General features: G+C 48.1%; 1 protein-coding gene across 7 annotated transcripts in view; it reads left to right on the plus strand.

The window, feature by feature from the left end:
• Positions 1-27,570, plus strand: part of LOC127693938 (tryptase-like) — a 127,692-nt gene that overhangs the window by 16,322 nt on the left and 83,800 nt on the right. For 4 of the 7 annotated variants that reach the window (XR_007979766.1, XM_052195245.1, XM_052195244.1 and 1 more), the window contains exons 1-5: positions 18,045-18,319; positions 18,410-18,575; positions 18,707-18,972; positions 19,869-20,041; positions 20,114-20,232. The exons of 1 other annotated variant lie outside the window; for it this stretch is intronic. Coding sequence is in view for 5 of the 6 variants with exons in the window: in XM_052195245.1 (XP_052051205.1) it covers positions 18,145-18,319; positions 18,410-18,575; positions 18,707-18,972; positions 19,869-20,041; positions 20,114-20,232 (899 nt within the window). In the remaining variant the exon portion in view is untranslated. Of the gene's footprint in view, positions 1-18,044; positions 18,320-18,409; positions 18,576-18,706; positions 18,973-19,868; positions 20,042-20,113; positions 20,233-27,570 lie in introns of those variants that run through there. 2 more of the 7 variants (XM_052195248.1, XM_052195249.1) reach the window with 2 other exon arrangements.

Below are 27,570 nucleotides of genomic sequence, written 5' to 3' on the forward strand. Positions count from 1 at the left end.
GGTTAAGACAGCCTGTCAACCTAACAATGCTGCCTCAAAATGCCAAAAAGGACTGGGAACCTAGCCTGATGGTAGACTTTTTCCTATACATGCAAAACTCCAGAATAGACAGGGCATCGAATACTTCCACAAGAAGCCACCTGGCTTCCTGCCAATCAGCAGCCAGAGAGTGTGGGTCAGGCAGAGCACAGCAAACTGAGAGGACCCACTTTCTGTCTGGATTCTGAGGGCTTCACAGCTAGATCTGCATCACAAAACTCCTAATCTGTATGGTCCCATGAGACTCTGGGAGCTGTGGGGGGGGGGGCAATGCTGGGAGCCTGGCCATGCATATAACCTGTCACAACCTACTTTCCTGTAGAAGGTACCAAGTCCACAAATCCTGCTTACCATCACATCTAATTCCAAACTCTGCAGTTGAATACAACCTGGGCTGCCCACCTTCATTCACCAGCAGCCCAGAAAATAGCAGATAAAAGCCTATGAAAAGAGTGAACACTCTGAAAGAGCTTGGCATTGAAATTTGAGGCCAGTCTAAGCCACAAAGATCTCTCTCCTCCAAAAGAAATAAGCTTCAAAAGGACCCTGAAGAGTGGGTAATGATGCTTTCTGCCTGCTGAACACAAAACTGCAGTCCCTGCACCAGGAAGCATTGGGCTTCCTTAAGGAGGAACCCATTGCTCACCTACCTGTCTGCACACCTGAACCACAATTCCCTATTCCCGTCCTGCATCGCCACCTGGAGGCGCTTCGAATGAACAGCAACAAGCATTTTCCCACTGAAAGCAGGTCCAGTCCTTGGCTTTCTGCAATTGCCTGACAAACTTCCTTTGGCTGTTCTTCTTGTTAAAGCCATCTCCAGCCACACAAAGCCAGAGACAGGTGTGCAGAGGTAGCAGGGCTCATCCTCCCTCTTGGCCTCCCTCAGTCCCAGCCGTGGAGGTGCCAAAGTGCAGGACACAGAAGGTACCATGATCCTGGGGTGGATCTCTGCTAGAGACCCGGGAGCTGATGCAGGGGTGGACTTAGGCAGTGGTTGTTTCATGGTATCAGGGACCTGCAGCGGGCCACAGAACTGGCTGATTCCCAGTCTTTTTTGAATACAGTCCAGCCCTAAAGTCCTGCTCAATAAGATACTGGCCATAGGCCTGTGTGTTTGTGGTGGGGGTGGGACCACCCCTGCAATCCTATTTCCCTCTCACCCTCTGGTGAACACTGAGTAGAACTCTTCACACATCCATGCAGCTTGGGTAAATCTATGCTGTTCTGAGTTTAGTTCCAAACAAGACTACAACCCTGTCCCTCCTGTCCTGTCCCCTGTGTGCCACTGGGATGAAGTCCAGATCATCCTTACATACCTGTGGGCATCCTCCTTGGCAAACTCAGAATGTGCTCTAGATAAGACCAGTTGCCACCACCTTCATCCTCACCTGCCGATCCCGCAGCAGGCCATTAGGACATTCGTGTCAGTGCAGGACTCTGGGGGTGGTACTGATGCAGGTACTTTTCCGTCCCTATGTTCTACAGGTAACCTTTTCTGTATGCTCAGAGTCTACAGAGTCCCAGCACAGAGCGACATGAGGAGGATGGCTGGGGACTTTCTGTGAGTCATTCATCCCAAGCACTCTCTGCCACTTCTGATGGCTAATATCTTTTGTCATGCTGAAGGTCTCCCCTGTCCCCAAACCCAGTGTGTACAGTATGGCCACACCTGGAGTCCAGGTACATTTGGAATGCCAAGATATTAAGACCCAGTTGTGGGGGCTTGAGAGATGACTCAGTGGTTAAGAGAACTGACTGTTCTTCTTAAGGTCCTGAGTTCAAATCCTAGCAACAACATGGTGGCTCACAGAAATCCGTAATGAGATCTAATGCCCTCTTCTGGTGCGTCTGAAAATTGCTCCAGTGTACATACATAAATAACTCTTTTTAAAAAAATGGAAGAAAGAAAGAAAGAAAGCAAGAAAGAAACAAAGAAACAAAGAAAGAAAGAAACAAAGAAAGAAACAAAGAAGGAAACTTTTAGAGGAGCATTTAAAAAAAAGACCCAGTGGTGCCGTTCTGGATACCTACCCAGAACAAGGACACAGAACACAGGGACATTAAGCAGCACAAGCAGGTAATTCTCTCAGGACATGAAAACCACACCTGTGGGCATCTCTTCCAAAGAGAAGGAAATACAAAACTTACAGGAGACCCTGAACTTGCGTGTGCACATGACCTTTATTAAGAACAGCAGAAAGCAAAGCTGCTCGGTCCCTTCAACAGCTGCAAGCATAGAAAGTCTCCATTCCTCTCCACCTTCCCTCAAGCCAAGAGCACCCACCCTGGCCACTGTCGTCCCTGCTTCCTGTGCTGGGTCAGGGATGTCCAGACTCCAGAAGGCCAGAGGACAGGACAGGTTCCGAAAACCAGGCAAAGGCTGAAACAGTGGGTACTGGGAGACTCATCTTCTGAGGACCAGCACGAGGCCAGCAGGGCTCAGGAGAACTTTGGCTGCTGCATGATCTAGGGTAGGAAGGACTGCACTCGTGCATAGACCCTGGGGAGGTCCTTCAGGACACAACCATAGCCCCAGCTCAACACTCCTAACAAGTTCCATGAGCCTGCTACCCTGCAGACCAGGGGGCCACCTGAGTGACCCTAGAAGAGCATCTGTGGATATTGGCTCTGAAGTGGGATTAGGAACAGGAAGGAGGAAGTCAACAGAACTCACATGGCAGGCCCCATGGTCCTCACTGCGAGTACACACACGTCATCTAGGATGGAACTGTGGCCCTGTGGGTGGTGCCTGGTGGCATTATGGTATGACTGCTCACAGATGACATCATCCACACTCTGCACCTGAACCTGCTACAGGTGGTATGGAGGGGACAACGACACAGGGGAGAAAGGAAGTGGGGTTGGTGCTGCACAGATCCTAACTGTCTACTCCCTACCAACTCACCCTGGGGCTGAGACACTTCCATCCCTGCTCACCTCCATCCCTGGAACAGTGTGTGTAGGAGACACACATCTGCAAGATCCGTGCCCAACTGTGACACTTAGGAGGCTGAAGATGGTTCCTATGTGCTCACAGGGGCGGGTGAGATGGGTCAATTAGTAAGAATGCTGCAGTCAAGTCTGAAGACCTGTTCATCCCCAGGGACTCATAGGATAGGAGAAAACAAATTCCTGAAAGTTGTCTCCTGATTTTGGGGAAACCATGTAAGCCTAGTATCAGGGCATAAAATTCCTGGATCTGGGGCTCATGCAAGGTGGATAGACTAGAAGGGGCTGTGGTCAGAAGTCTCAGCCTGAGAAAAAGATAGACTAGTGTGAGACATGAATGGGCCATCAAGACAGGGCAGCTGGCTGGGCATGGTGGCAACACATGTTTAATCCTTGCACACAGAAAGCAGGGGCAGGCGGATCTCTGAGAGTTTAAGGCTAGTCTGTCCTAAAAAGCGAGCTCCTAGCTAAGTGGGGCTACATAGTGAGACTTATCTCAAAGAAACAACACTAAACAAAACCAGGAATGGCAAAGAGGGAGAGATAGGTCCTCTCAGACAAAGGATGACCATCTGGACAGATGCATGGGGCACAGACAGGAAGTAAGGTCAGGGTTGGGCCCTTTCCATTGGTGAAGAATAAGGAGTAACAGCATAAGGAGTAACCAGATGACTCCCACAGGAGAAACCATTTCCTGCTCCCTGAGCCCATTGCAACCCCAGGCTGCCTTGTCTGTGTGAGGTCACCTGAGGCCCTGCATTGGTGATCCTCCTGTTGCTCATAGGCAACAAGACCTAGAGATAGGACACCTGGACACCCTGATAGAGGCAGGACCAGGCCACCATGAATGAGCAGATCCAGTGATACTATCAGAAAGAACTAGAAACCATGTGAGTTGGGTCAGGTAACCGTTAGCTTGGAACCACAACCTAGCCAGTGAGAGGTCCTGTCGCAGTTCTGCGCTCAGGGATGCCGTTAGGGAAAGGATGTGGCTGCCCAGGGCTGGTGTTGCAAGAGGGAGAGCTGGGTTGAGTTACCAGCACTTGGGTACCACTGTTTGAGATTAAAATGAACAGAGTTCTTGGGACCCTTGAGTTACAGCTGATAAGATGGCCCCAGATAGATCCCAGCCTGTGTATGAGGGGAACATGGATTAATGATGAAGTAGCCCTGGGTTAGGCACAGTACTTTCCCAAGACCAGAAAAGTCCTCCTCTCCAGTTCTGGGTGATCCAGGGAGAAATCTCCATTGTCCACATGAGCAATCATGTATGATGCTTGGTCACGTGTGAGGTTGTCTGGTTCCCAGCATCCTCAGGTTGAAGTTGAGGGAGCAGGAATAATCAAGGGCCCAGATGATGGGGCTGTGGAATGCAAGGTGCTTGCTGGGTGCCCCTGACTCTCATTGGATTGATGGAAGTTCAGGCTGAGCATGGAACAGATGGGAAGTTGGCTTGGGAGTCCGTGACCAAGCAGGATGTCCCTGGGATTAGGAATATCTGGAAATAGGAAAGAGGTCAGGTGCTTGGGCCATTCTGTCTTGACAACTCTACCTCACATAGAAGAATGTCTCCCTGCACTGACCTGCTGGTCTTGAGTGCCCAGGGTCACACTTTTCCTGGTCTCATCTCATGGGATCAGACGCAGAGGTGAGCAGGGGGAGAGGTCCAGGGTCCCCAGCCTGTCTGCTGCAGTGTGTCCTTAGGGAAAAACCACTGTCTCCATGGTTCTTAACCTGGAGTGCAAGGGCAATCTCACCTGACTTGGGAGGAAGGAGCTGTTTCCAGTGAGGAGTGTCCCTAAGAAAAGGTTCCCAAGATACCTATCAGGGGCATCTAGATACAGTGTCTCATTCTTGAGAATGGCCAGGGTTGACGGAAACATCTGTGTGCAGACCGCCCCAGCATTCGACTATTATTTTCTTCACTTAATTTTCTTTTCTTTTACACTTAATTCTCTTATCTCTTAAAGAGCATTTTACTATTTAAAAAGCAAGGATATCAGACTCAGGGCATCACTCAATGTCACACTGCTGGTCTACTAAGCACAGATTCTTGTTTCAACCAGCACTGTAGCAGGAAAAACGCCCAAGCCCCAGCATCCATCGAAGAAAGCCCATCTGATTTTTTCTTTTAAAGATAATGACCTGGCCTGAACAATTTTTGTGGAAGTCTGGTGTGTAACAACTCCAGCTATCACACTTACGACCACCATCTAAGTGTGTCCCCTGCTAGGCCTGGCCCCAAGAGCACTAACTGTCCTTGATCTAGGCTAATCCTGCATAGGACACTACACAGGCTTTCCAGGTTATGAGGAGGAGGACCCCTATGGGCATGTAGACACTAAGCCTGGAGAAGATGCATCCACAGAGCTGGTACCCCATTCTCTGAGAGTGACTGACTGGGCCCTTGCACAGGAAAGCCACTATAGTGTCATCAGTAAGAACTATGGAGACAAAGACCCTTCCTAAGAGTAAGAGGGAGGTTACGGCAGGAATAGCACAGGGATTCCTTCTCTGGAAGCCAGTGCTATCTTGTAGAGCACTGGTTCTCATGCTTTCAAATACTGCCACCCCTTAATACAGTTACAAGCTCTGTAAACAAGAGCTTGCAGTTTTAATTGTAGCCATAGAAACGTGTGTGAGATGTGGGTGTGGATCATGAATGCACACATGGGACTGTGTTATAGAATGCTGTCCTGCAGCAGAACAATCAGCATCTTCCTTAGAACAGCCTGTTGTCTGTTGATTCCTTCACAGAAAAAAAAAAGGGAGAGACAAGGTCATGGTGGCCAGACAGTTGATCCCAGCACTTGGGAGGCAGAGGCAGGTGGATCTCTGTGAGTTCCAGGACAGCCTGATCTATCCAGTGAGTTCCAGGATAGCCAGGGGTACACAGAGAAACCCTGTCTAAGAAAGAAAGAAAGGAAGAAAGAAAGAAAGAAAGAAAGAAAGAAAGAAAGAAAGAAAGAAAGAAAGAAAGAAAGAAAGAAAGAGAGAGAGAAAGAGAGAGAGAGAGAGAGAGAGAGAGAGAGAGAGAGAGAGAAAGGAAGGAAGGAAGGAAGGAAGGAAGGAAGGAAGGAAGGAAGGAAGGAAGGAAGGAAGAAAACAAAAAACAAAAACAAAAACAAAAAACCAAGAGGAGGAGAAGGAGAAGAAGGAGGAGAAGGACGTGAGAGAAGAAAAAGAGGAGAGAAGAGGGGGGAATAAGAGGAACGGAGGAGGAGGAGGAGGAGGAGGAGGAGGAGGAGGAGGAGGAAGAGGAGGAGGAGGAGGAGGAGGAGGAGGAGGAAGAGGAGGAGGAGGAAGAGGAGGAGAAAGGCATAGCGAGGGCCATTAGATGTCAGACAGTAATGCCCTGAGTGCACACAACCTCATGGGCTGAGGTAAGAGTGTATATAAAGTATGGGAGGTTAATTAGGGGAGGGGAATCTTTGTCCATGGTGAGGTGAGACTCATGGTGCAATTGCTTTGGGGTTACCCACCCTCCTGAAAGTCATCCTTTATCCATGTTCTGCAAATCCAAGAAACGCTTTGTTCCTTGTGCCACACCACTGGCATGCCTGAGCACCACAGGCAAGTCACTGTCTGTGTTTCCCCCGAGGAGAAACAGTACAGTCTGAGATGGATACTGTGCTTCCTGTCCTCCTGTGTATCCAGAAACCACTGGGATGCCACTGGGAGTCGGGAACAGAGGTTCATAGTCCTCTCAGGATACCTATGCATCAGGTTACCTATGCTGAGCCCAAGATTCCGTTTTGGTTCCAAGTGAGTGCTGAGGGTGTTGAGGGGTTTAAAGAGAGGAGGTCTTGTGAGGGAGGTTTGGGTGGGACTCTTTGCAACAAAGGCTTTCCCCCACCCCCACCAGCCCATGGCCATCCTTGATGAAGGAGATGATCCATGCTTGTCCAAACTGTTTTATTTGATGGTGTCTGTAAATGCATACACCTTAATATGGGTGAACCAGGAATTAAATACCTTTTGCAGGAAGGAACACCCAGGAAGGGAAGCTCATTTGTTGGCTGAACATTATAGGCCTATTTATATACCTCATTAGCATGGAGAACTCCAATTTTTTTGCATTACCTGACTGATTGTCATGGCCCTCTCAGTGGGGTGTCATGGTTATGCATTTGAGATCAGATAGTTTGGCAGGGAGCTGGCTCCATGCCTGATGTTCTCAATTCTGAGATTCCCTGGGTTTTGAGCCTTCTCAACTCTACCGGTTCTTCTGTCTGGTGGCATGGTCCACTTGTCCTATAGTCATGGGCCTCAAGTTAAACCAAGCATTGGTTGACAACTCCCACAAGTTCTTGCGCACCACTGCCCCAGCACATCTTGCAGGCAGGACCAACTGTAGGGTGAGGGTTTTGTTAGCTGGGTATTCACCAGGTTTCTCTTTCCATAGCTGGCAAGAGTATCTTCTCACACCAAAGAGGCTAAAACAGGGATGAAAGCTCCCTGCAGGCACCAGTGTAACCTCTTAACACTCAATGGACTGTGTGGATGCTGTTTTGGCAAGGGGACCCCACTGTCAGTTTTCAGAGAGTCAGTCAGTCAGTTGTCTAGGGATCGCCACAGGATTTCCTTGGCCAACAACTAAACATAACCCAGTCTCACCATTGAAAAAGCATTGTCTGGCTACAAAAGATGGCCAATTTGCACTATATGTTTCATTAGGTGGGGCATTCACTAAGGTCACCCTCATAGATTCCTGGAAGTTTCGACTGTACTAGGTTTCTCTATCACCCATGCAATGTTTCCTAATTCCAGTTGCTCCCCCACTGCCCCCACTCTTCATCCCTCCACAACCCGGTCACTCTTGCTCCCATCTCCATCTCCATCTGCCCCCAGTCCACTCACAAAATTTATTTTATTTCTTCTTCTAAGGGAGCTCATATGTCCCCAAGAGACCTCCTCTTTACCTAACCTCTGTGGGTCTGTGGACTGTAGCTTGATAATAATTTACTTAATAGCTAATATCCACTTGTAAATGAATACATACCATATTTGTCTTTCTTCATCTGGGATACCTCACTAGGGATTTTTTTTTCTAGTTCCAACCATTTGCCTGCAAATTTCATGATGTTGTTGTTGTTTTTGTTTGTTTGTTTGTTTGTTTGTTTGTTTTTTACAGCTGAGTAATACTCCATTGGGTCAATGAACCACATTTTTCTTTATCCACTGATGAGAAGTATCTAGTTTGTGTCCAGTTTCTGACTGTTTTGAATTAAACAGCAATGAACATGTTATGCATGTGTCCTTGTGGTAGGATGGATCAACATTTGGGTATATCCCCGAACAGTATAGCTGGGTCTTGAGAAAGATTGATTCTCAGTTTCTGGAGGAACAACCCTATTGATTTCCATCATGGCTGTCCAAGTTTACGCTCCTGCAGCAATGGAGCAGTGTTCTCCTTCCTCCACATCCTCACCAGCATGAGCTGTCACTTGAGTTATTGATCCTAGCCATTCTGCCAGGTTTACTAAAATGGAATGAAAAGTAGTTTTGATTTGCATTACCCTGATGGCTAAGTATATTGAACATTTCTTTAAGTGTTGTTTTAGCCATTTGAGATTCCCCTATGGAGAATTCTCTGTTTAGATATGTACCCCACTTTAATTGTGTTATTTTTACATATAATCTGGTAAATTCTTTATATATTTCGGATATTAGACCTCTGTTGGATGTGGAGTTAATAAAAAGAGAAAATCTTTTTCCATTCTGTAGGCCGCCTCTTTTTCCACTTGACAGTGTCCTTTGCCTTAACGAAGATTTTCAGTTTCATGAGACCCCACTTCTTAGTTGTTGATCTTGGTGCCCACGATGTCACATACTGAGCCATATGACTGGTCCAAATCCCTTGTTAAGATAGCCATTCTTGTTCAGATGAGGAGGAATCTTGGATGGTTTGTACTGTGTTTCCTAAGAGGTAGATAATGCCAAGTGTCTTCTCACATCTTCACTGACATCTGTATATCGTTAATGTGTGTGTGTGTGTGTGTGTGTGACAGAGAGAGAGAGAGAGAGAATGTGTGTGAGAATGTGTGTGAGAGTGTGTGAATGTGTGTGACTATGTGAATGTAAGTTTGTGTGAGTGTGTGTATGAGTGACTGTTAGTGTGTGTGAATATGCATGTGAGTGTGTGTGAGTGTGTGTGTGTGTGACTTGAGTGTGACTGTGTGTGTGTCCATATGTGTGAGTAACTGTATGTATGTGAGTGTGTTTGTGTGTGAATGTGTGTGTGAGTGTGTATATGTGTGTGAGTGTGTGTGAATGTGTGTGAGTATGTGTCCACGAAAGATAGAAGAGGGCATCAGATCCCCTGGAGCTAGAGTTACAAGCAGCATTGAGCTGTCCAACATGGTGCTGGGAACTGAGCTTTAGAGCATAGCCCTCTACAAGAGCTGTCAACTCTCAGCTGCCAATGAACCCCTCTAGCCAACTCCACCTTTTATGTTTCAGTTATGAAATTTTCTTAATTTTTCAAAACAACTGTGTGTACTTGTGCATGTTTGTCCATTCAGGTCCTCTTGGAGGCCAGGGGCGTCAGGTCTTCTGGAGCTAGAATTACAGGGAGTTGTTGATGCTGGGAACAGAACTCAGTCCATAGAAGCATCTTGTGCTCTTGACCATAGAGTCCTCTCTTCAGGCCTGCATTACATGCTCTTAATTACCGAGCCACACTACCATTTAACGAAGTCCAATTCATATACTGCTGTTTGTTTGTTTGTTTGTTTCTCAGGCTTGGGGAAAATATACTCTTAAGAATACATCTCCCAAACTAAGGGAGTTTCTGGGTTGTGTGTTTCTGGGTTGTGTGTTTGGGGAGAAGGTATTGTTTGTTGTTGTTGTTTGTTTTTGTATTTATAAAAAGGTTTTTGTATTCTAAATTGGTCTCAAATCCACAATCTTTCTACCTCAGCTTTCCAAGAGCTAGAATACCCACATCTGGCTTCTGTTAACTTCTACATGGTGTGAGGTAGGCAAGGGGCTTCATCTCTGTGCACGAGAGATCCTATTTCCCAGCACCATCTGGGATTGGCATCTCTATGTGGGCATCTCTATGATTGCTTGGCACCTCTGTGATTGATTGGCATCTCTGTGTGGGCCCGCTCCTGTATCTCAGCTCTGTTCCATTGTTGTCTGTTTACATGCCAATGTCAAACCATGGGCTCCTAGGGCTTTACACGAAATTACAAAATTGGGAATGTGAGTCTTCCAGGTTTTTCCTATGATTCCAATCTTCCTCTGACTGCCTGGGATTGATCACTCACTGCCCTGTGAGTTTGAGAACTGTGATTTTCCATTTCTGAATTTTGATAGTTGCTGCACTAATGACAGCTGCAAGGGGCAGAGCTGTTGTCCTCAAAATGTCAATCTTTCCAAGTGTCACATGAGATGTCTGTCTTCTTGTTTATATCTCCTTTCATCTCAACCTGTTCTAGATAGGTTGAAACTAGATAATCTCTAGTTTCAGTATTGCCTTAAAACTTACATCTGTTCTTTGAGTCAATGTGGATAGAGATGCACACTATTGTCATGAACTAAAGTGTTTATACTTGTAGAAACAGAAGGCTCCGAAGATCATACCAGTGAGTGTGTAGGAAAGACCTCATCATGAGTCCAAGAAAGGAGGGCAGAGCACACCCACACATCTCTACTGAGATCCTCAAGAAGGGAAAATGCTAAGATGAATCAAGTTGAAGATTGGCCCTAGATGCAGTATGGCCCCACTTGCCCAGTGCCCAGGCTTTGTGGCCCAAGCCTGTCATCTCTGTACACAGGGGGCTGGCGTTCAAGGCAGAGTCTATTGGCTTGTAGTGTGGCTGGAACAGGAAAAGAAGAGCTAGGAACATAGCTTACTTGATACTCACTTAGCATGTATGAAGCCCTTAGTTCAATTCCCAGGACACAAAACAAACAAACAAATAAACTATAGTCACTAGTAGTACAGAATTTTAATCTCAACACCCAGGAGGTAGAGGCAGGATGATCAGAAGTTCAAGGTCATCCTTGGATACACAGTGTGTTTGAAGCCACTTAAAACAAATGTCACATATTGTTCACAAAGGTTTGGGGGGGAGGGGGGATCTAGCTATAAAAGGAGGGAAAGACACCTCCCCTCTGTTCTTTTCCTCTCAAGAATCTACAGGGAAGCATCTAGCAAACCTCAAGAGAGGGGCATGCTGCAAGCTCCTGACCATCGTCTACAAAGCCACCAAGAAGATCAACATGAAGAGGAAACCAGGCATACTGTACACCTGTGACTCTAGAACTTGGGAGACAGAGACAGGAGGATCAGAACCAGCCTTAGCTACACAGAAACTAGCTTGTGTTTCAAGAGACCCTGTCTCAAAAAACAAAAATATTTTGATAAACTGTTATAACCAAGGGATGGAGAGATCGCTCAGAAGTTAAAAGCACTGGTGGTTCTTCCAGAGAGGATGGGTTTAATTCCCAGCTCACAACTGCCTGTAGCTCCAGTCCCAGGATGTCCAACTCACATCTAGTGTACAGACACACATGTAGCTAGAGCACTCATACACATAATATAAAAATAAAGGTTAAAAACATTTTTTTAAAAAACCTGTCACAACCAAGAGTAACCCAAGGAGACAGGACAATTAAACATCACCAGATATCCCATCAGAAAACAGACATTCAGGAGAAGTGAATTACATCTTAAATTAACTGAGGCTGGGTCCATAGAGATGGACCACACCTTTAATCCCAGATTGTGGAGGGCAGAGGCAGGAAGATCTCTAAGTGTAAGGCCAGCCTGGTCTAAACAGTCAATTCCAGGTCATCCAGAGCGACACAAAGAATCCTGTCTCAAAAAACAAAAACAAAATCTAAAAACAAGCAAGCAAACTTAAATAACTGTGGAATGAATTGACATTGATTCATTGACTGTAATTCATGGATCATTTTAATATAGAATGTTAATTATAATAAAATATGGGTACATTGTTTGGGCATCTCTGCTGGCTTTTAAATCTTTATAATTAACTCTATCCTATTCTCAAATGGTGTATTAGATAGAAGAGGGGGGAGGAAAAGGAGGAGGAGAAGGAGGAGGAGGGAAAGGAAGAAGAAGGAGAAGAAGGAGAAGGAGGAGGATGAGGAGCAGGAGGAGCAGGAGAAGGAGAAGAAGGAGAAGGAGAAGAAGAAAAAGAAAGAAGAGGAAAATAGTGTCAACCTCACACAAAACCTGCCATAGACAGGTCCACTCCTATGGCCTGAGTCTCTATGATGCACTTCAGTGATGTCTCCACCACATCTACCCAGGTCCCATGGTCTTCACCACAGATAGGACACTTACTAGGCAGGCCCTTTCTAATGTTCTCAGACTGGTTTGAGCCGGATGACTAAGCTGATTAGACATGGGGTTCTGAGAGCCAGGGACTTTCTCACCGTCTCCAATTCCTGTTCTAAATCATACACTTTACAGATTCCCACTGAAACTCTCTAGGTCAGGGACCTTCTATTAGATGTAAGGAAACTGAGGCACAGGGAATGGTCTTATTATTTTTAAGATGATGGCACCCCAGTGAGGCTTGGTGGCACTGAAACCCCAGCACTTTGAAGACTATGGTAGAGAGACCATGATGCCAGGGTCACCCAGGATACAGGGTGATTTCCATGCAGGGTGACACCCAACAGGCTTTGCTCATAAGCTCGTGTTAAATGTGTGGCTGAAACGTGCTTAAGAAAGGTATCCTTTCCGCCACTGTATACAGTACCTGAGCTACATACTGAGACAAACAGGGCCCTACCTCCCTTGGGAAATCTCTCATAAGGAGAATGTGCCTTGGGGAGGGTGGGAGCTGCCCCATTGAGGAGAGCACAGGGTGTGAAACTTTGGAAGCCAAGTATCCGCAGGCCTGGCAAGTCCTACCTGGAAACCAGAAATCTGCTATCATAGGGTTGGAGGAGTCAAGAATTCGGGGAAACTGGTTATTCTGAGTTCTGCTGTCCTCAGGAGAAGGAATCCCTCACATGTCTCAGCACAGTTTACCTTTAGCTCAGGGACCCTGTCTCCTCATCTCCATCCTCTCATGATGATGGCAGAAGGCTAGCCCCACAGTGATGAATCTGCCCTCCACCAACCACAGTGTTGGCAAAGGCTCCCAAGGGAATCTGGTTGATAGCAGCTGCTCTTGATGGGAAGGTGCAAATCGTCCCCTTCTGTGGGAATGTCCCCAAATCTACAACCACTATCTAATCACAAAAAGACATCAGACAAATATGGTACACTATTCACAGTAGCAGCTGACTCTGGCCAGCAATCTTGGAGATTGTGAAAGAAGAAAATTAAAGCATTTACAAAACCCCATTTCACCTTTCTGTTGACTGGGCATTTAAACCAGGCTTGTGGGGACAAAAGTGGGCCAGTGACTTGTCTTATGGCAAACTTGGCCTGGGCATTAGAACACAGGATGTGATTCTGTCACACCTGGTCAAAATGGATTCTGGTATCTTCTTCTGGTGGTTGGAAAGATGGTCACATTAGACATGCTTTACAGACCCCAAACTTTTTATACTGATAGTTTTGTGGGAACATGTTACACCGGTCCCTGTCCTCACCTCCCTGCCTTGTGTTATAGTCTCAGCCTCTCCTGGGATGGCTGTTCCCTTCCTTATGTGACTGCTGAGTTCATCTGCTCTTCTGGCCTCTGGAGCTCTGAGTTCCCGGTGCTCATACTGTTCCCAGTGGACATACTGTTCCTTTTCAGTATGCTTTTTGGCTGCACCCCATATGTTTAAACGTGTTGTTTTTATTTTGCAGATTTCTCTCTTTCTAGCTTCCCTTATTATTTTTTTGGCCCACTGATTAAGATTCTCTATAACCTTTGGGAGTGGGTGATAGGGTCTCTCTATGTAGCTTTGACTGTCCTGGAACTTTCTGTGTGGACCAGGCTGACCTCACAGAGACTGGCCCGCCTCTCCCTCTGCCTCCCAGTGTTGGGTGGTGGTGGAAGGCTGATGCCCTCTAGGCACTACCTAGAACCCTCACTGGACCTTCACCAGTTCCCCTAACCCTCTCCTGTGGAGCCCTTCCCTCAGTCAGTGGCCTGGAGAATCCATGAGGACAGAACCTCAGGGTCCAGGTCTAGAATGAGTGACCCAGGGCCTCAGCTCACTCTGACATCTGTGGAGAGCTGGACAGACACAGAATTCTCCTACAAGCTGGCTCCTACCCTCTGGATCCTAGAGGACCCCATCCAGACTTTCCCAGGGGCCACCTAGGCCATGAATGAAACTCTTGTGGTGTTCGTTCATCCATTCCCTCATTCATCCATTCCCTCATTCATCGATTCCCTCATTCATCCATTCCCTCATTCATCCATTCCCTCATTCATCCACTCCCTCATTCATCCATTCCCTCATTCATCCATTCCCTCATTCATCCATTCCCTCATTCATCCATTCCCTCATTCATCCATTCACTCATTCATCCATTCACTCATTCATCCATTCACTCATTCATCCATTCACTCATTCATCCATTCACTCTTTCATCCATCTTGAAGTTTTCAGAGTACCAGGGGTCTGTAGTAAGCTGAAGAGGTCACTGCTTCCCAACAATGTCTCTTACAAAGCCATGACACAATGCATCCCAGCACCGAGGGTAAGGGCACACTGCACACACCATATTCCAGCACATAGCTTACACCACATCCCAGAACTAAGGGTAAATTCCATTGCAGGACTCTTGCAATTTGATTCTCAAAGTGACAGCTATAAATCTTTCACATTTTCATTAACTAAATCAAATCTTTTACCTTTCTTCAACACATTGGGAGATTTTGATGTTGCCAGTCATCTGTTTCGTGGCTGATCCCATATGATAGAACTTATTTCTGTTACTGAGAACCAAGAGATAAAATATTATGGGGTCAGAAAGATAGCTATGTGGTTAAGAGTGTTGGCTGCTCTTCTAGAGGACCAGGAGGAGTTCAGTTCCCAGTGCCTACATGGTGGCTCACCAACTATGTGTAACTCCAGTTCCAGGGTACAGGATGTCTTCTAACCTCCACAGGCACCAGCAATGGCTGTGGTATGCAAACATATATGCAGGCAAAACAGCCACATACATAAAATAAAGTAAATAAATCAGATACAATTTTTAAAGTGTTAGGATATTGTATGATTGACTGAGAAAGTCACTGTGAGAGCATTTCCACAGAATCTCCTTAGTTTCTGTCTAAGAAACTAACATCAATGTGTTGATTGGTCCTAATGGTGGATCCTGGGCCAATGAGAATATCTCTTATAGGATTAGGGTCCAGTAAACAGCTTAGTGGTGCTTGCTGGCCTCCTGGCCCTGAAGTTTCCTATGCATTCCTTGTCTATCCTCTGGCCACCTGAGGGCTCATGAGAGCCCTGTCTTGTCAGTCTTGGACTTTAGAAGGCACATGTTGCTTTTTCAAAAGGCCTTTAGTATCCTTCCCCATATTCCCTTGCCCATTCTACCTGCCACTCCCCCACCTCAGTTTAACCCCTCCTTCTCTGTTACTCTTTTAACCCATTATACCAGTGCGTTCTGTCTTCTCCGTTGTGGAAGTACCCACCCCTCCATGGCCCCTTCATTATTTCTGATCTGTGGGTGTGTGAAGTGACACACACATATATAGCATTTCAAAGTCGATATACACAAATGAGAGAAAACCTGTGATGCTTGCCATTCTGTGTCTGGATTACCTCACTCAGAATGGCTGTTTCAAGTTCTATCCAGTTTCTCTGTGTAGCCCTGGCTGGCGTGGAACTGCCTTTGTAGATCGGGATGACCTTAATATCACAAAGATCCACCTGCATCTGCCTCCTGAGTGCTGGGATCCGAGGTGTGAACTATTACACTTGACTTAATTTTATTTTTCTTAACAGCTCAATATTCTATTGTGTAGATATATCACATTTTTATTAACCATTCAACAGTCAGTGGATGTATGGAAACCTACTATAGCAAAAGGATCCTAAAATACATACATATTTAAAATACTTTAATCAAATAACCCTAAAGTGGAGATAGGGGGAGAATACCTCAGCCACATGTGATTGATTTACCTCATGCTAGCATCTAAAAACACCAGCACCTGGTATGGGGCTACAGGGAGATCCCATAGCTGCCCCACAGCATTATAGGCTATGAAAATATATTCTTTTTTGAGGCAGGGTTTCTCTGTGTAGCCCTGGCTGTCCTGGAACTAAGGACCAGGCTGAGCTTGAAATTAAAGATCTGCATACCTGTGCCTCCCAAATGCTGGGATTAAAGGTGTGCACCAGGACCACCCAGCTTCTCTCCAGAACTTGGTGGGGAGACCCTATTGCCAAAGAGGTACATGCTTGATCCACAGAACATGAGGGAATCAAGCTGGTACTGGCCTAGAAGCTTCATCCCTACTGGCTAGTTTTCATAGTGCTGAAAGGTGCTAATCACAACATCAGAGGAGGAAAGTAGTCATCCCTCTCACCCAGCAAGCTACAATAATGACTGTCCTGGCAAGATATGCCCATGGGGACATAGCGGCAATAACGATACAGAAGTAACCAGCCTCTTTCACTGTGGATCTAAGACCTGCTCCAAGAGATAGAAGAATCCTTTCCTGGCACTGTTAATGGGACAAACATCCTGTGGCTGTATAGGTCATAAGTCCTGGGGAAGCATCTATTATTTGGTTAAATGGACAGAGTATCAAAACAACTTCAGCTGACTTACTATATCCATAGGTCAGTGCTTCTCTAGACCCTCCTCAGAGAAGGTTTTCCCCTACAGGAGCTGACACTGAACACAGAGGCCCCAGCTGCCCAATGTAGAGAGAATAAGAGACTGTGCAGTGCTCAGCCACAACTGAGTGGCCATGTGGCTCCCTCCCCAGAAGGCACAGGAAAGGGCGGGAGGTTGGGGGAGAAGGGGAAACAAAGACTGCAGGACAACCTCAAGGAACAATATTTTTGGATACAACGGGGCAGTTGTGCATACCAACTCACAGCAATTGTGACAGCATGCACAAGACCTGTGACAGCAGGCACAAGACCTTCACAATCTCAAATTTGACAAAATCCTAGCATGGAGACAGGGGTTGACACAAAATCCTACCAACAGTGAAGGAGCTATCCACATGTGCTATCCATGTGCCATGTGTGCTGTCCACATGTGTTAGCTGCTGGGAGGGGAGAGAGATGTCCACTTTTATTTCTCAATGCAACCCCTGGCAGGCTGACCACACCCTAGTGCAGACTCCATTCCCAAGAGTAGCTGGACAATAAAAACTGGAGTTGGGGCAGGGAGAAAACTCTCAGTTGGATGGATAGGTTGGCGAGAATTGAAAGAGTTGCTATGGGAAAAGTTGGGGAAGAAGGTAAATTTGATCAAAATACATTGTATGAAATTCTCAAAGAATTAACAAACGCATTTATTATTATTGTTGTTGTTATTATTATTACTATTATTATTATTGGAAGTATGCATATGTTGCAGAACGAGTGAGAAGAGAAACAGTTCTGACCACCTCATGCAGCTTCCAGGAGGTCCAATGAAGATTCTGGGGTGTGCAGAAGGTCCAGCCTGGTAGGGCTTAGAGCCTGGAGGGAATGAGAGAGATCCAGAAGGTGGCAGGGAGGGGGAAGGCCAGGGAGGAACAGGAGATCAAGATAAGGAGAGGGCTAGAGACAAGTGATCAGTATGCCAAGGAGAGTCACAGAGTAGGGTGGTTGAACGAGAGAATAGTCAGCCAAGACGAGGGGCAGGGCTGGCAAGTGCCTGAGGGGAGGCTGGTGACCTCTCTGCCATCCCCCCTTTCTGTGTGTTGATGCTCTGCTCTGGAGCACACATGATTGGATAAGCTCCTGCTCAGCAGACAGGGCCCAGAGGCCACAGGACAGGGTTTACCACAGATCTGGGTCTAATGTAGCACAGGGTAGACAGAGCCCCTTCGTGGCCCAAACTCTTAGCGCCTGAGTGTGAGTCACGCATTTCCTCCAGGCTTGGATTGGACAGGGGCATGCCCTTCCTCCAACCCCGCCCTGATCTGGAAGGATAAATGGAGAGGGAACCTGAGGCTGGGTAGAGAAGATCAAAGACAGCTACAGAGATCTCTCCCAGACCCTGAAGCAGAGTGGCCAAGCCACTAGAGACCTCAAGCTCCTGGAATGGGCCTACCTTCCTGCTCCCAGGTTCCTGGCTTGTTCTGCACCCCAAAACCCGATATGCGTAGCCCAGCCCTCACCTCCAACTGGGCCTGCACTGCTCCTCACTGTGTCCAAATGCTGAAGCTGCTGCTGCTGACACTGCCCCTCCTGTGCAGTCTGGTGCATGCAGCCCCTGGTGAGTTCTCCCCTGGGCCCTCCTGTCCCTCTCCCTGACCCTCGTAGCTCACAGGCCAGGGTACCAAGATTGACCCTGTCCTGTCCCCAGGTCCAGCTCAGCCACGAGAGGGCATTGTGGGGGGACAGGAGGCACCTGAGAACAGGTGGCCCTGGCAGGTGAGCATGCGTGTATATGACACCTACTGGAAGCATGAATGCGGCGGCTCCCTCATCCACCCACAGTGGGTGCTCACGGCGGCACACTGTGTGGGACCGTGAGTCTCTCTGGGCCTGGCAGGGTGGGACAAGGAATGGAGAGGAGAATGGGGTTGAATAGGATCATCAGACACCATCTCTGGGTGTCTGGAATAAAAGGACTTACTAAACGAATGTCTCTCTTCTTTAGGTATATCATTGTCCCCAACATGGTCAGAGTAACACTCCAAAAGAAGTACCTCTATGACCATGACAACCTGCTGACTGTGAGCAAAATTATCCCACACCCGGACTTCAACAGCATCAAGGCTGGGGCAGACATTGCCCTGCTGAAACTCACAAACCCTGTGAACATTTCCAGCAATGTCCGCCCTGTCTCCCTGCCTCCTGCCTCCACCACCTTCCCTTCAGGAACATTGTGCTGGGTGACAGGCTGGGGCAGAATTGGAGAAAATGGTATGTAGTAGAGACAACTGGGGTGAGACAAGAGAGGGCGTGGCCACACCACATCCCCAGCACAGGGCTTTGCTCCAACTTGTAGGATGGCCTAGGAAGTGGGAAGGCATCAGAACAACAGGGCTCTCAGGTTCCATATGCCAGGAGACCCCAGCGTAACTAGGATAAGTCCTTCAGTCCCTCGAATCTCAGACGCTTCATGTCTGAAGGGGCCACAGTCTGCTGGTATTTCAGGAGTTTGATTAAGGAAGACTAAGACCACACTGACCAACAATCTTATATACACATGTGCGCACACGCATACACACACACACAGAAGCTGGTTACAACTTCTGCGACTGGCATTTCATGGACCGTGTCAGAGACCCACATTTAATGAGCTGTGGCCCAGGCTACCGGTATTGTGTGTGACTTGACAACTCCCTTAGGAGCCTCCAGTGCCAATTTCTCTTCTCCCTAGGAGTCTTGGTTAATTTCTTTTGACAACTCAGAGTAGAGCTTTGGCAATAGGCCCATGAGCAGGCAGGCCCTGGCTGTGAACCACAGGGTGGATAAAAATCTCCTCATACACAGAGAGGAATGAAAATAGTGTCGAGACCAGGCCTCCATTGGGGTCCTCTACCCAGCCTAAGCCAGAGCCAGCCATGCTGACCTGCCAGCTTCCACTGACCAGACAGGGCGCTAAAGACCCTCAGGACTGTCCTCCTTCTTTGAATAAGGTCAGAAATCCAGGTCCAGCCTGGAGGAAGAAGCCAGGTTGGCAGAGCTGAATGAAGTGGGCCTGACTCAAAGAGGGACTTGTGAGCAGAACTACCCTCAGAGAACAGGGTTAGCTGAGCCCGTCCCAGCCTGGCACCTGGGACCCTGTCACAGGATTGTCTTTCTTTCACCCACAGAAGAGCTGCCTTATCCATTTCCTTTGATGGAGGTGAAAGTTCCCATTGTAGGAAACCGTCTTTGTGACTTGATGTATCACAAACGTCTCAGCACAGGGAGACCTTTGTCCCCTGTCCGCATTGTCCGTGACGACATGCTGTGTGCTGGGGATGAAAAACATGACTCCTGCAAGGTGAGCTCCTGTCCCCTCACCCTGCCACCCCCACCCAGCCTTTCCAAGAGTACTGACCCCTGTCTTCTCCAGGGTGACTCCGGAGGACCTCTGGTCTGCAAGGGAAAAAACACCTGGGTGCAGGCAGGTGTGGTGAGCTGGGGCGAAGGCTGCGCACGGCCCAACAGGCCTGGCATCTACACCCGGGTCACCTATTACTTGGGCTGGATCCGCCGCTATGTCCCCAGGGACTTCTGAGTCACGGGTGACCTCTGTTGCTCCCAACATGCTGCTTCCTGCCCGGGTGGCATCCCTGCCTTCCTCTCCTGCTCCCCATCCTGAGCCTGAACTCTGCTCTACCTAAGCCCCTGACCACCCGTGTCCCTCCCAATCAGGTAGCTACACTGTGCAGGCGGCCACTCTCTGCTTTGGCTCAATAAAATGCATCAAAGCAGCCGTGAGTTTTGCTGTGATTCTGGCATCAAGAGGAGTAAAGGAAGTGCCTGGGAGAGTCGGGGTGATGTTGCTTGAGTTTGGGGTGCCAGCTGTGGTCCTTGGCAGCTATAGTGAGGTGGATCCTACTCACCACCCTGTCTGTCATCTTAACTTCTCTCTACACATGTTCATTCCTTCTGGGTAAGGAGCAACCACACCACACCCTTGGGATCCAGGAAACAACAGGAAGATTTTAAGAGATAAATATAGGGGGTGGAAGGGTTGGTTCAGCAGTTAAAGGTCTTTGTCATTTACACCTATAAACACACACACACACACACACACACACACACACCATGATTAAAGTAAAAATAAGCAGATATCCTGGTGGTTGCCACATGCCTTTAATCCCAGCACTAGGAGGCAGAGGCAGGGGCATCTCTATGAGTTCCATGCCAGCTTGGTCTATACAGAGAGTTCCATGATCCCCAGAACTACACATGGAGAAATCCTGCCTCAGAAAAAAAATAGATTAAGAAAAACCAAAAGATAAACCTGGGATTCAGTAGATGACACAGTCAGTAAAACAGAAAGATGGGAGTGAGGTCCCAGAACTGATTTGAAAAAGCAAGGAGTAATAAGACATGACCATAGCCCAACCCAGGGATCTGGAAACACGCACCTAGAGACATGAGTGAGCTCCTGACAAAACCAGGACACCCCGATTTGTTGTTGGGTTGGTTTCTTTTGGCAGGGGGTGTCATTTTTGGTGTTTGTTTATAATTTTGGTTTTCTTTTTTTTTTAAATATTTTTATTTTCTATATTCTTTGTTTACATTCCAAATGATTTCCCCTTTCCCGGATCCTCCCTCCCCATATGTCCCTATTTTTGGTTTTCAAGACAGGGTTTCTCTGTGCAGTCCTTGTTATCCTGGTTGTCCTGGTTGTCCTTGCTCTGTAGACTAGGCTGGCCTCAAACTCATAGAGATCCTTCTGCCCCTGCCTCCCAAGTGCTGGGATTAAATGAGTGAGTCATAACCACAGTGCTGGGAAAACCAAAACAAAACAAAGAAAAAAAGAAAAACAAGAAAGATAGTGCTGTGAGGAATGATATCTAGGGTTGACCTCCGACCTGCACATAGACACACAGACATGTGCACACATACAGAGAAAAGGCAGAAGAGGACTGAGGACTGCAAGGCTTCCCATAAACAAATCAAGAAATGTAGCACAGCCTGCACCCTTCCCCTTAGCCAGGCACACTCCTCCATCCTACCTAAGGGTGACAGGAGACATCCTTTCTTGTCAGATTGACAGTTCCTATGACTGTGCCCAGTGGGGACTGTCCTGGAGGCTCACCTTCCCACAGACACTGCCACACTCAGGTCAGCTCCATTCCTGCTGTTTGAAATGCCTTGTGAGGGTTGCAGTCAGCTGCAGCCTGGGACCTTAGCCTGTCCCCATTCAGGGTTCTCAGGCCATTACTGTTTCTGTGCATGTAGGTGTCCTGTGACTGGAACCTGCTGTTAAAGGCGTGGCTGAGATCTTGGGTAACAGATCTCCATTTGTCTAAACAATAGAAAACTGCTCCCTTGGGGAAGAGTGTCTTCACCTGCCTTCTATAGTCAAAAAAGTCAGAAATACTGCACTGTTGCTGATGCTGCCTGTCCTTCCTCACTGTTGTGTGTGTGTGTGTGTGTGTGTGTGTGTGTGTGTGTGTCTGTGTGTGTCTGTGTGTGTGTGTGTCTGTGTGTGTCTGTGTGTGTCTGTGTGTGTGTGTGTCTGTGTGTGTGTGCACATTTGTGGAAAAATAGGTTTCTTTAAAAAAATAAATAACTATGGCATGGTCTCTCACTTGCCTGGGGCTTGCTCAATTAGCCTGGGCTGGCTCATCAGGAGGCCTGAAGTCCTCTGTCTCCACCTGCCCAGCCACAGATCACTAAGGTGCCACCATGCCCAGGGTTTGGGCATGTTCCTTTGCTTTTGTTTTGTTTTATATCCTGACCATTTTAATCCTCCTTGTCCCTAACCCTGTCCTCCCCTCCCCCTCCTGCCTCAACTCTTCCTCCATTTCCCTTCAGAAAAGAGCAGGCCTCCCTTGGATATCAGCCAGCTCTGCATATCCAGTTGCAGACTGGGCACCTCCTCCCCTATTCAGGATAAACAGGACAACCTAAGAGGAGGAAAGGGTCCCAAAGGCAGGGCAGACTCAGAGATGGCCCCTGCTCCCTCCCACTGTAGGAGTCCCACAAAAACAACAAACTATACAACTGTAACATATGTCCTAGGTCAGGCCCATGCAGGCTCCCTGGTGGGCACTTCAGTCTCTGTGAAACCAGGTGAGTTGATTCTGTGGCTTTCCTGTGGTGTCCTTGACCCCTTCTTCAATCCTTCCTCCCCTCTTCCCAGCATTCCTCAGGCTCCATCTAAGGTTTGGCATCTGTTTCTGTCAGCTCCTGGGGGAAGCCTCTCTGATGACTGCTGGGCTAGGCAAGACTCTCTGAGGACAGCAGAGTATCACTGGGAATCATTTCATTGACTTTTAAATGTTTTTCCAGTCGTCTTTGGTTCTCTCCCAGGTCTCTGTGCTCTCCAGCCTCTAGTTCCTGGCCCTCCAGGCCGTGTTCCCTCTCAGGCTGGATCAGCCATGGTTGGCCACTTCCACAATTTTGTACCATATTTACCCCAAAACATCTTGCAGGCAGACAAATTGTAGGTTAAGGGTTTTGTGTCTGAGATTGTGTCCTGATCCCTCCATAGGACAGAGGGGATGGCTGGGTCAGACTTCATATCCCACATTGCTAGAAGTCTCAGCTAGCTGGTGTCACCCCACAGATTCCTGGGAGTTTCCATTGCAGTAGGTTTCCAGCCAATCCCAGAGAGACGCCCACATTCATTCCCATGGGTTCTTAGGACCCAAATTCAAGTCCTCATAGTTACAAGACACAGCTTTGCTGACTGAGCCATCCGTGCAGCCCTGGCTGTGGTCCTATGGAGATTGTTAAGGACACTGATAAATGTCACATAGAATGCAAGCACCCTGGCCTGGCACACTGCCATGCTGCTATCTGAACTTGATACCCAAAGACCCATGTCCCCATGCTTGTCTCCTCTGAGGTGACACATGTCCCAGCTGTCCCCTGTCCCCAGTGGTTCCTTATTAGTTTTTCTATTTTTAATCTAGTCTCACTATGGAGCACAAGCTGATTTATAACCATCCTGCCTCAGTGCCCCCAGTGCTGGGCTGGCAGGATACACCTCGTCCACCCCCCCACCCCCCTTATCAGGCATCGCTGCTGCCTCCTCTGTTATAACACGGTTGGTCTAAGATCCTAGTGATACTGAGGCTTGAGGCTGCTTCCCAATGGCGGGCTCCTAGTGAATCCTGGGAAGAGGCTGCACTGTTTTTGGAGAGGTAGTTTCAGTGCATTATTGGCCAGCGCTGGGCACAAATGTGAGAGACGCTGACCTGTGGCTACATAACAAGGCACATACATGCTTCTGTGTGTACAGTGATGCTTGCCAGAGTAGCATGAGTTTATCATTGGACTCCTCTAAAAAAATATCCCTGTTTTTTAATTCATTGTAATAACACTGCCTCCCTTGCTCCTTCTGTGATTGGTTTACTTCCTTTCCTGCACTTTTACCATGGGAGAGGGCTGAGCCTACAGATGGGAGATTTCAGTTTTGTGGCAGTATTCTCTCTCTCTCTCTCTCTCTCTCTCTCTCTCTCTCTCTCTCTCTCTCTCTCTGTCTCTCTCTCTTTCTGGAACTTATTCTATGGGGCCAACTCCTGTTCCCAACTGAAAAACATCCCTCCAGCCACACACAGAGTAGAGTTACAGGACTTACAGGCGTCTGCTCTTCACTGTACAGAAGAACAGTCACTTCCTAGCTGTGGAGGTTTGGAGAAGAATGTCCCCCTTGGGCTCATTCCTTTGCATGCTTAATCACAGGAAGTAGAACGTAGGTTTGAGGAGTGGAAATGCTTGGGCAGGATTAGAAAGTGTGGTCTTATTGGAGGAAGTGTGTTACTAAGAGTGGACTTTCAGGTTCGAAAAGCCACACCAGATCCTGCCTGTCTGTCTGTCTGTCTGTCTGTCCCCCTCCCCCTTTCCTTTATCCTCTCCCTTCATTCTCCATGCCCCCGCCCACCATATGCTCTCTCTCCCTGCTGCCTGTACATCAGGATGCAAAGCTCTCAGCTACTGCTCCAGTGCCATGGTCTTCTTTCTGCAGTGACAACCACTGGCTCGTCCTCTAAAATTGTAATCAAGTCCCAATTAAATGCTTCATTTTATCCGTTGCCTTTGTTGTGGTATCTCTGCACAGCAGAAGAGCAGTTGCTAAGGCCTTAGGTTCCTGAGGAGGACCAGCGATTTCTATACAGCCAGCTGCCCACATAGACAGAGAGCTCTGAGTGCACCTCCTAAACAACCCCAACACCCAGTCACGTGCAAAGGGAGCCCTCACTTGTACCCTCTCCTCTGTGACCTGTCACCTCTTTCTGGGTTGTAAATGACCATGTCAGGGAAGACAGCTTTCTGAGAATTCAGCCATGTAGTGTATGTGACAGGCTCAGAGAATGAAAGTCGGGCCCTAAAAGCCTGAAGCTCTAACTGTGAGGTCCACAGCCTGGCTGGGATAGGGGGACAGAGCAGGGACCACACTGGGCTTCCCTCTCAGTGTGTGTCTCAGGCCAGTGATGGTTCACAGATACGCTCAGCTTAACCCTCCTGTTTGGGGTCAAAGGGCAGCCTTAGGCAAATCAGCAGCCCTGAGGAGGGGCCAGCCCCAGCCCCACTCTTGGACAGAACCCCAGAGACAGGAAGACAAAGACCGTAGAGCAAATTGTCACTGTGGTCCACAGCAATGACCCAGGAATACGGGAGACCCTAGTAGTTGGGGAAAGGGTCACCAAGACCAGACTGTGACCTCCCTCTGCCCTTCTATTTGGACAAAGGTCCCACATGTCATTGGTCGATGGGAGGACGCAGGGATGCACAGGTAGAATTTGTGACAAAAGGATTAGGACACCAGGTCCCTCAGACCAGAGGCAACAGGCTTCCTACAGGGACCTGTGATGGCTCCAGTGTTTGGGACTCAGAGGATCTGTCCATGAAGGACACCCCTCAAGCTAGGTGGCATGAGGGTCCAGGACCAGGTGGGATGGCCTATGGGGAAACATGACTCCCTCACCCTGGTCTGTCTATGCTGCGATGAGCTGACAGTTCCTACCTCCCAAACAGTCCCTTCATAGGCTGGCACCTGAGGCAGACAGGCCCAGATTCAAATAGTTTCATTAATCATCACTCATTAGGCCAAACATTTAGTGTGCATTCTTTCTTTAAAGGTGTATTTTCTATTTAATAATGTGGGGAGAGCAACATGAGTGCAGGTACTCATCATGTCCAGAAGAGAATGACAGACGACCCGGAACTGGAGTTACAGGCAAACCACCCATACCTGGGTTGTCTACAAAAGCAGTTCTTGCTCTTAAATCTCAGGTCATCCCTCCTGTGCCTACTGTGCAGTCTTGAGCTTCAGCTGTGGGACAGGCAGGCCTGAAATAGCCACATTACGTCACATGATGTCACACACTGGAGGAGGACTGAACAAGTCTCCCCAGCCTCGGTTCCCCACACCTGATCTGGAGGATGTCAATGGAACCCTCCCACCCTGCCCTGAGATTTGGAACTGAGAAAGTCCTGCACTCTGCACTCTGGCCACGAGGCCCCAGCCATGACAGGAAACCCTGCTCATGGAGACAGAGACTTGGCCCCTCTGACCTGAGGTGGAGTCAGAAGACCCAGGGCTGGATGTGGGAACAGGGACACTGAGGAATGTGTATTGTCACAGAGGCCTAAGCTCACACAGGCTTTCTGAGGAGCCCCAGAGGCTGGAGTCCCAGATGTGAGAGAGTGTATCTTGCAGGAACCAGGAGGGCTGCCTGGAGGGGACCCTGTGGCCTTCCCACACTGGGAAAATAAACTCAGGTTTCAGTGAGGACAGCATCCTATCTCTGCTGTATTCTGCCTCTGAGCTGGTCTCTGCATTCTGGGCTTCAGAGTTCATGTGAAGACAGGTGGAGGTAACAGCTCTTCCCTATGCAGCAGGATAGAGACGCTGTCCGCAGACCTTACCTCCTCCCTCCTCCATCTTCCCTCCCCCCTCCTCCCTCCTCCTACATTCCGCCTCCCTCCTCTCTCCTCCTACATTCCTCCTCCCTCCTCCCTCTTGGCTCATCCCTCAACCCTCCTGGCTCATCCCTCATCCCTCTTCTTTTATCCCTCCTCCCTCCCCCTCATCCTTCATTCCTCCTCCCTCCTCCCTCCCCCTCATCCCTCCTCACTCATCCCTCATCCCTTCTTCCTTCTCCCAATTTACAGCAAAATCAAGGTCCACACCTGGTCTTGTCACCATGATAGACAGACTCCATGGCCTTGTGGCCCAGACCTAGAAATGGCCAAGTCCCTCAGACCTCTCAGCTCCCCTCCACTCCTGTCATACATTCTGTTCATGTCCACCCTCCCGTGCTGTGCACCAAGATCAGTCCTCCATAGACCATCTAAATGTTTACAATACTTGGATTCAGGATGTATATTATGTAGCACTCAGGAAGCAATTTGAAAAAAAGTAAAAATCATTTGCCAGCTCACCCAAAAAGATGTGCAAGTGCCACAATATGGACATGTGGCAAAATGGATACCATTAGGCCTGACAAATGCTAATTAGAGACAGGGAGAACAGACACAGAGTGTGCCCGGTTGGCAGAGTGCTTGTCTAACATTCAGGAGGGACTGCGTTGGGTTCCCTGCCCAGAATAAGATGAATGTGACAGAGTTGATTTCCATCCTGACAGAATCACCTGAGAGAAGGGCCTCTGGGCCTGCAGGGGGAGTCAGCTTGTGTTACATTGATTGAGGTGGGAGGGAACATCTACTGTCCGGGCACCACTCCCTGGTGGGCTCCTACATGCTGTGAATAAAGACAGAGCTGAGATGCTTTGGTAGATAGCACTATGTTCAAAGACTGTGACCATTATATGACTACTCACCTCATGCCCCTGCCTCCATGCCTTCCCCACAGGGAAGAGTGTACCTTGGCCTGAGAGC

This window comes from Apodemus sylvaticus, chromosome 10 (genome assembly GCF_947179515.1).
Source record: "Apodemus sylvaticus chromosome 10, mApoSyl1.1, whole genome shotgun sequence".
Classification (NCBI taxonomy): Eukaryota; Metazoa; Chordata; class Mammalia; order Rodentia; family Muridae; genus Apodemus; species Apodemus sylvaticus.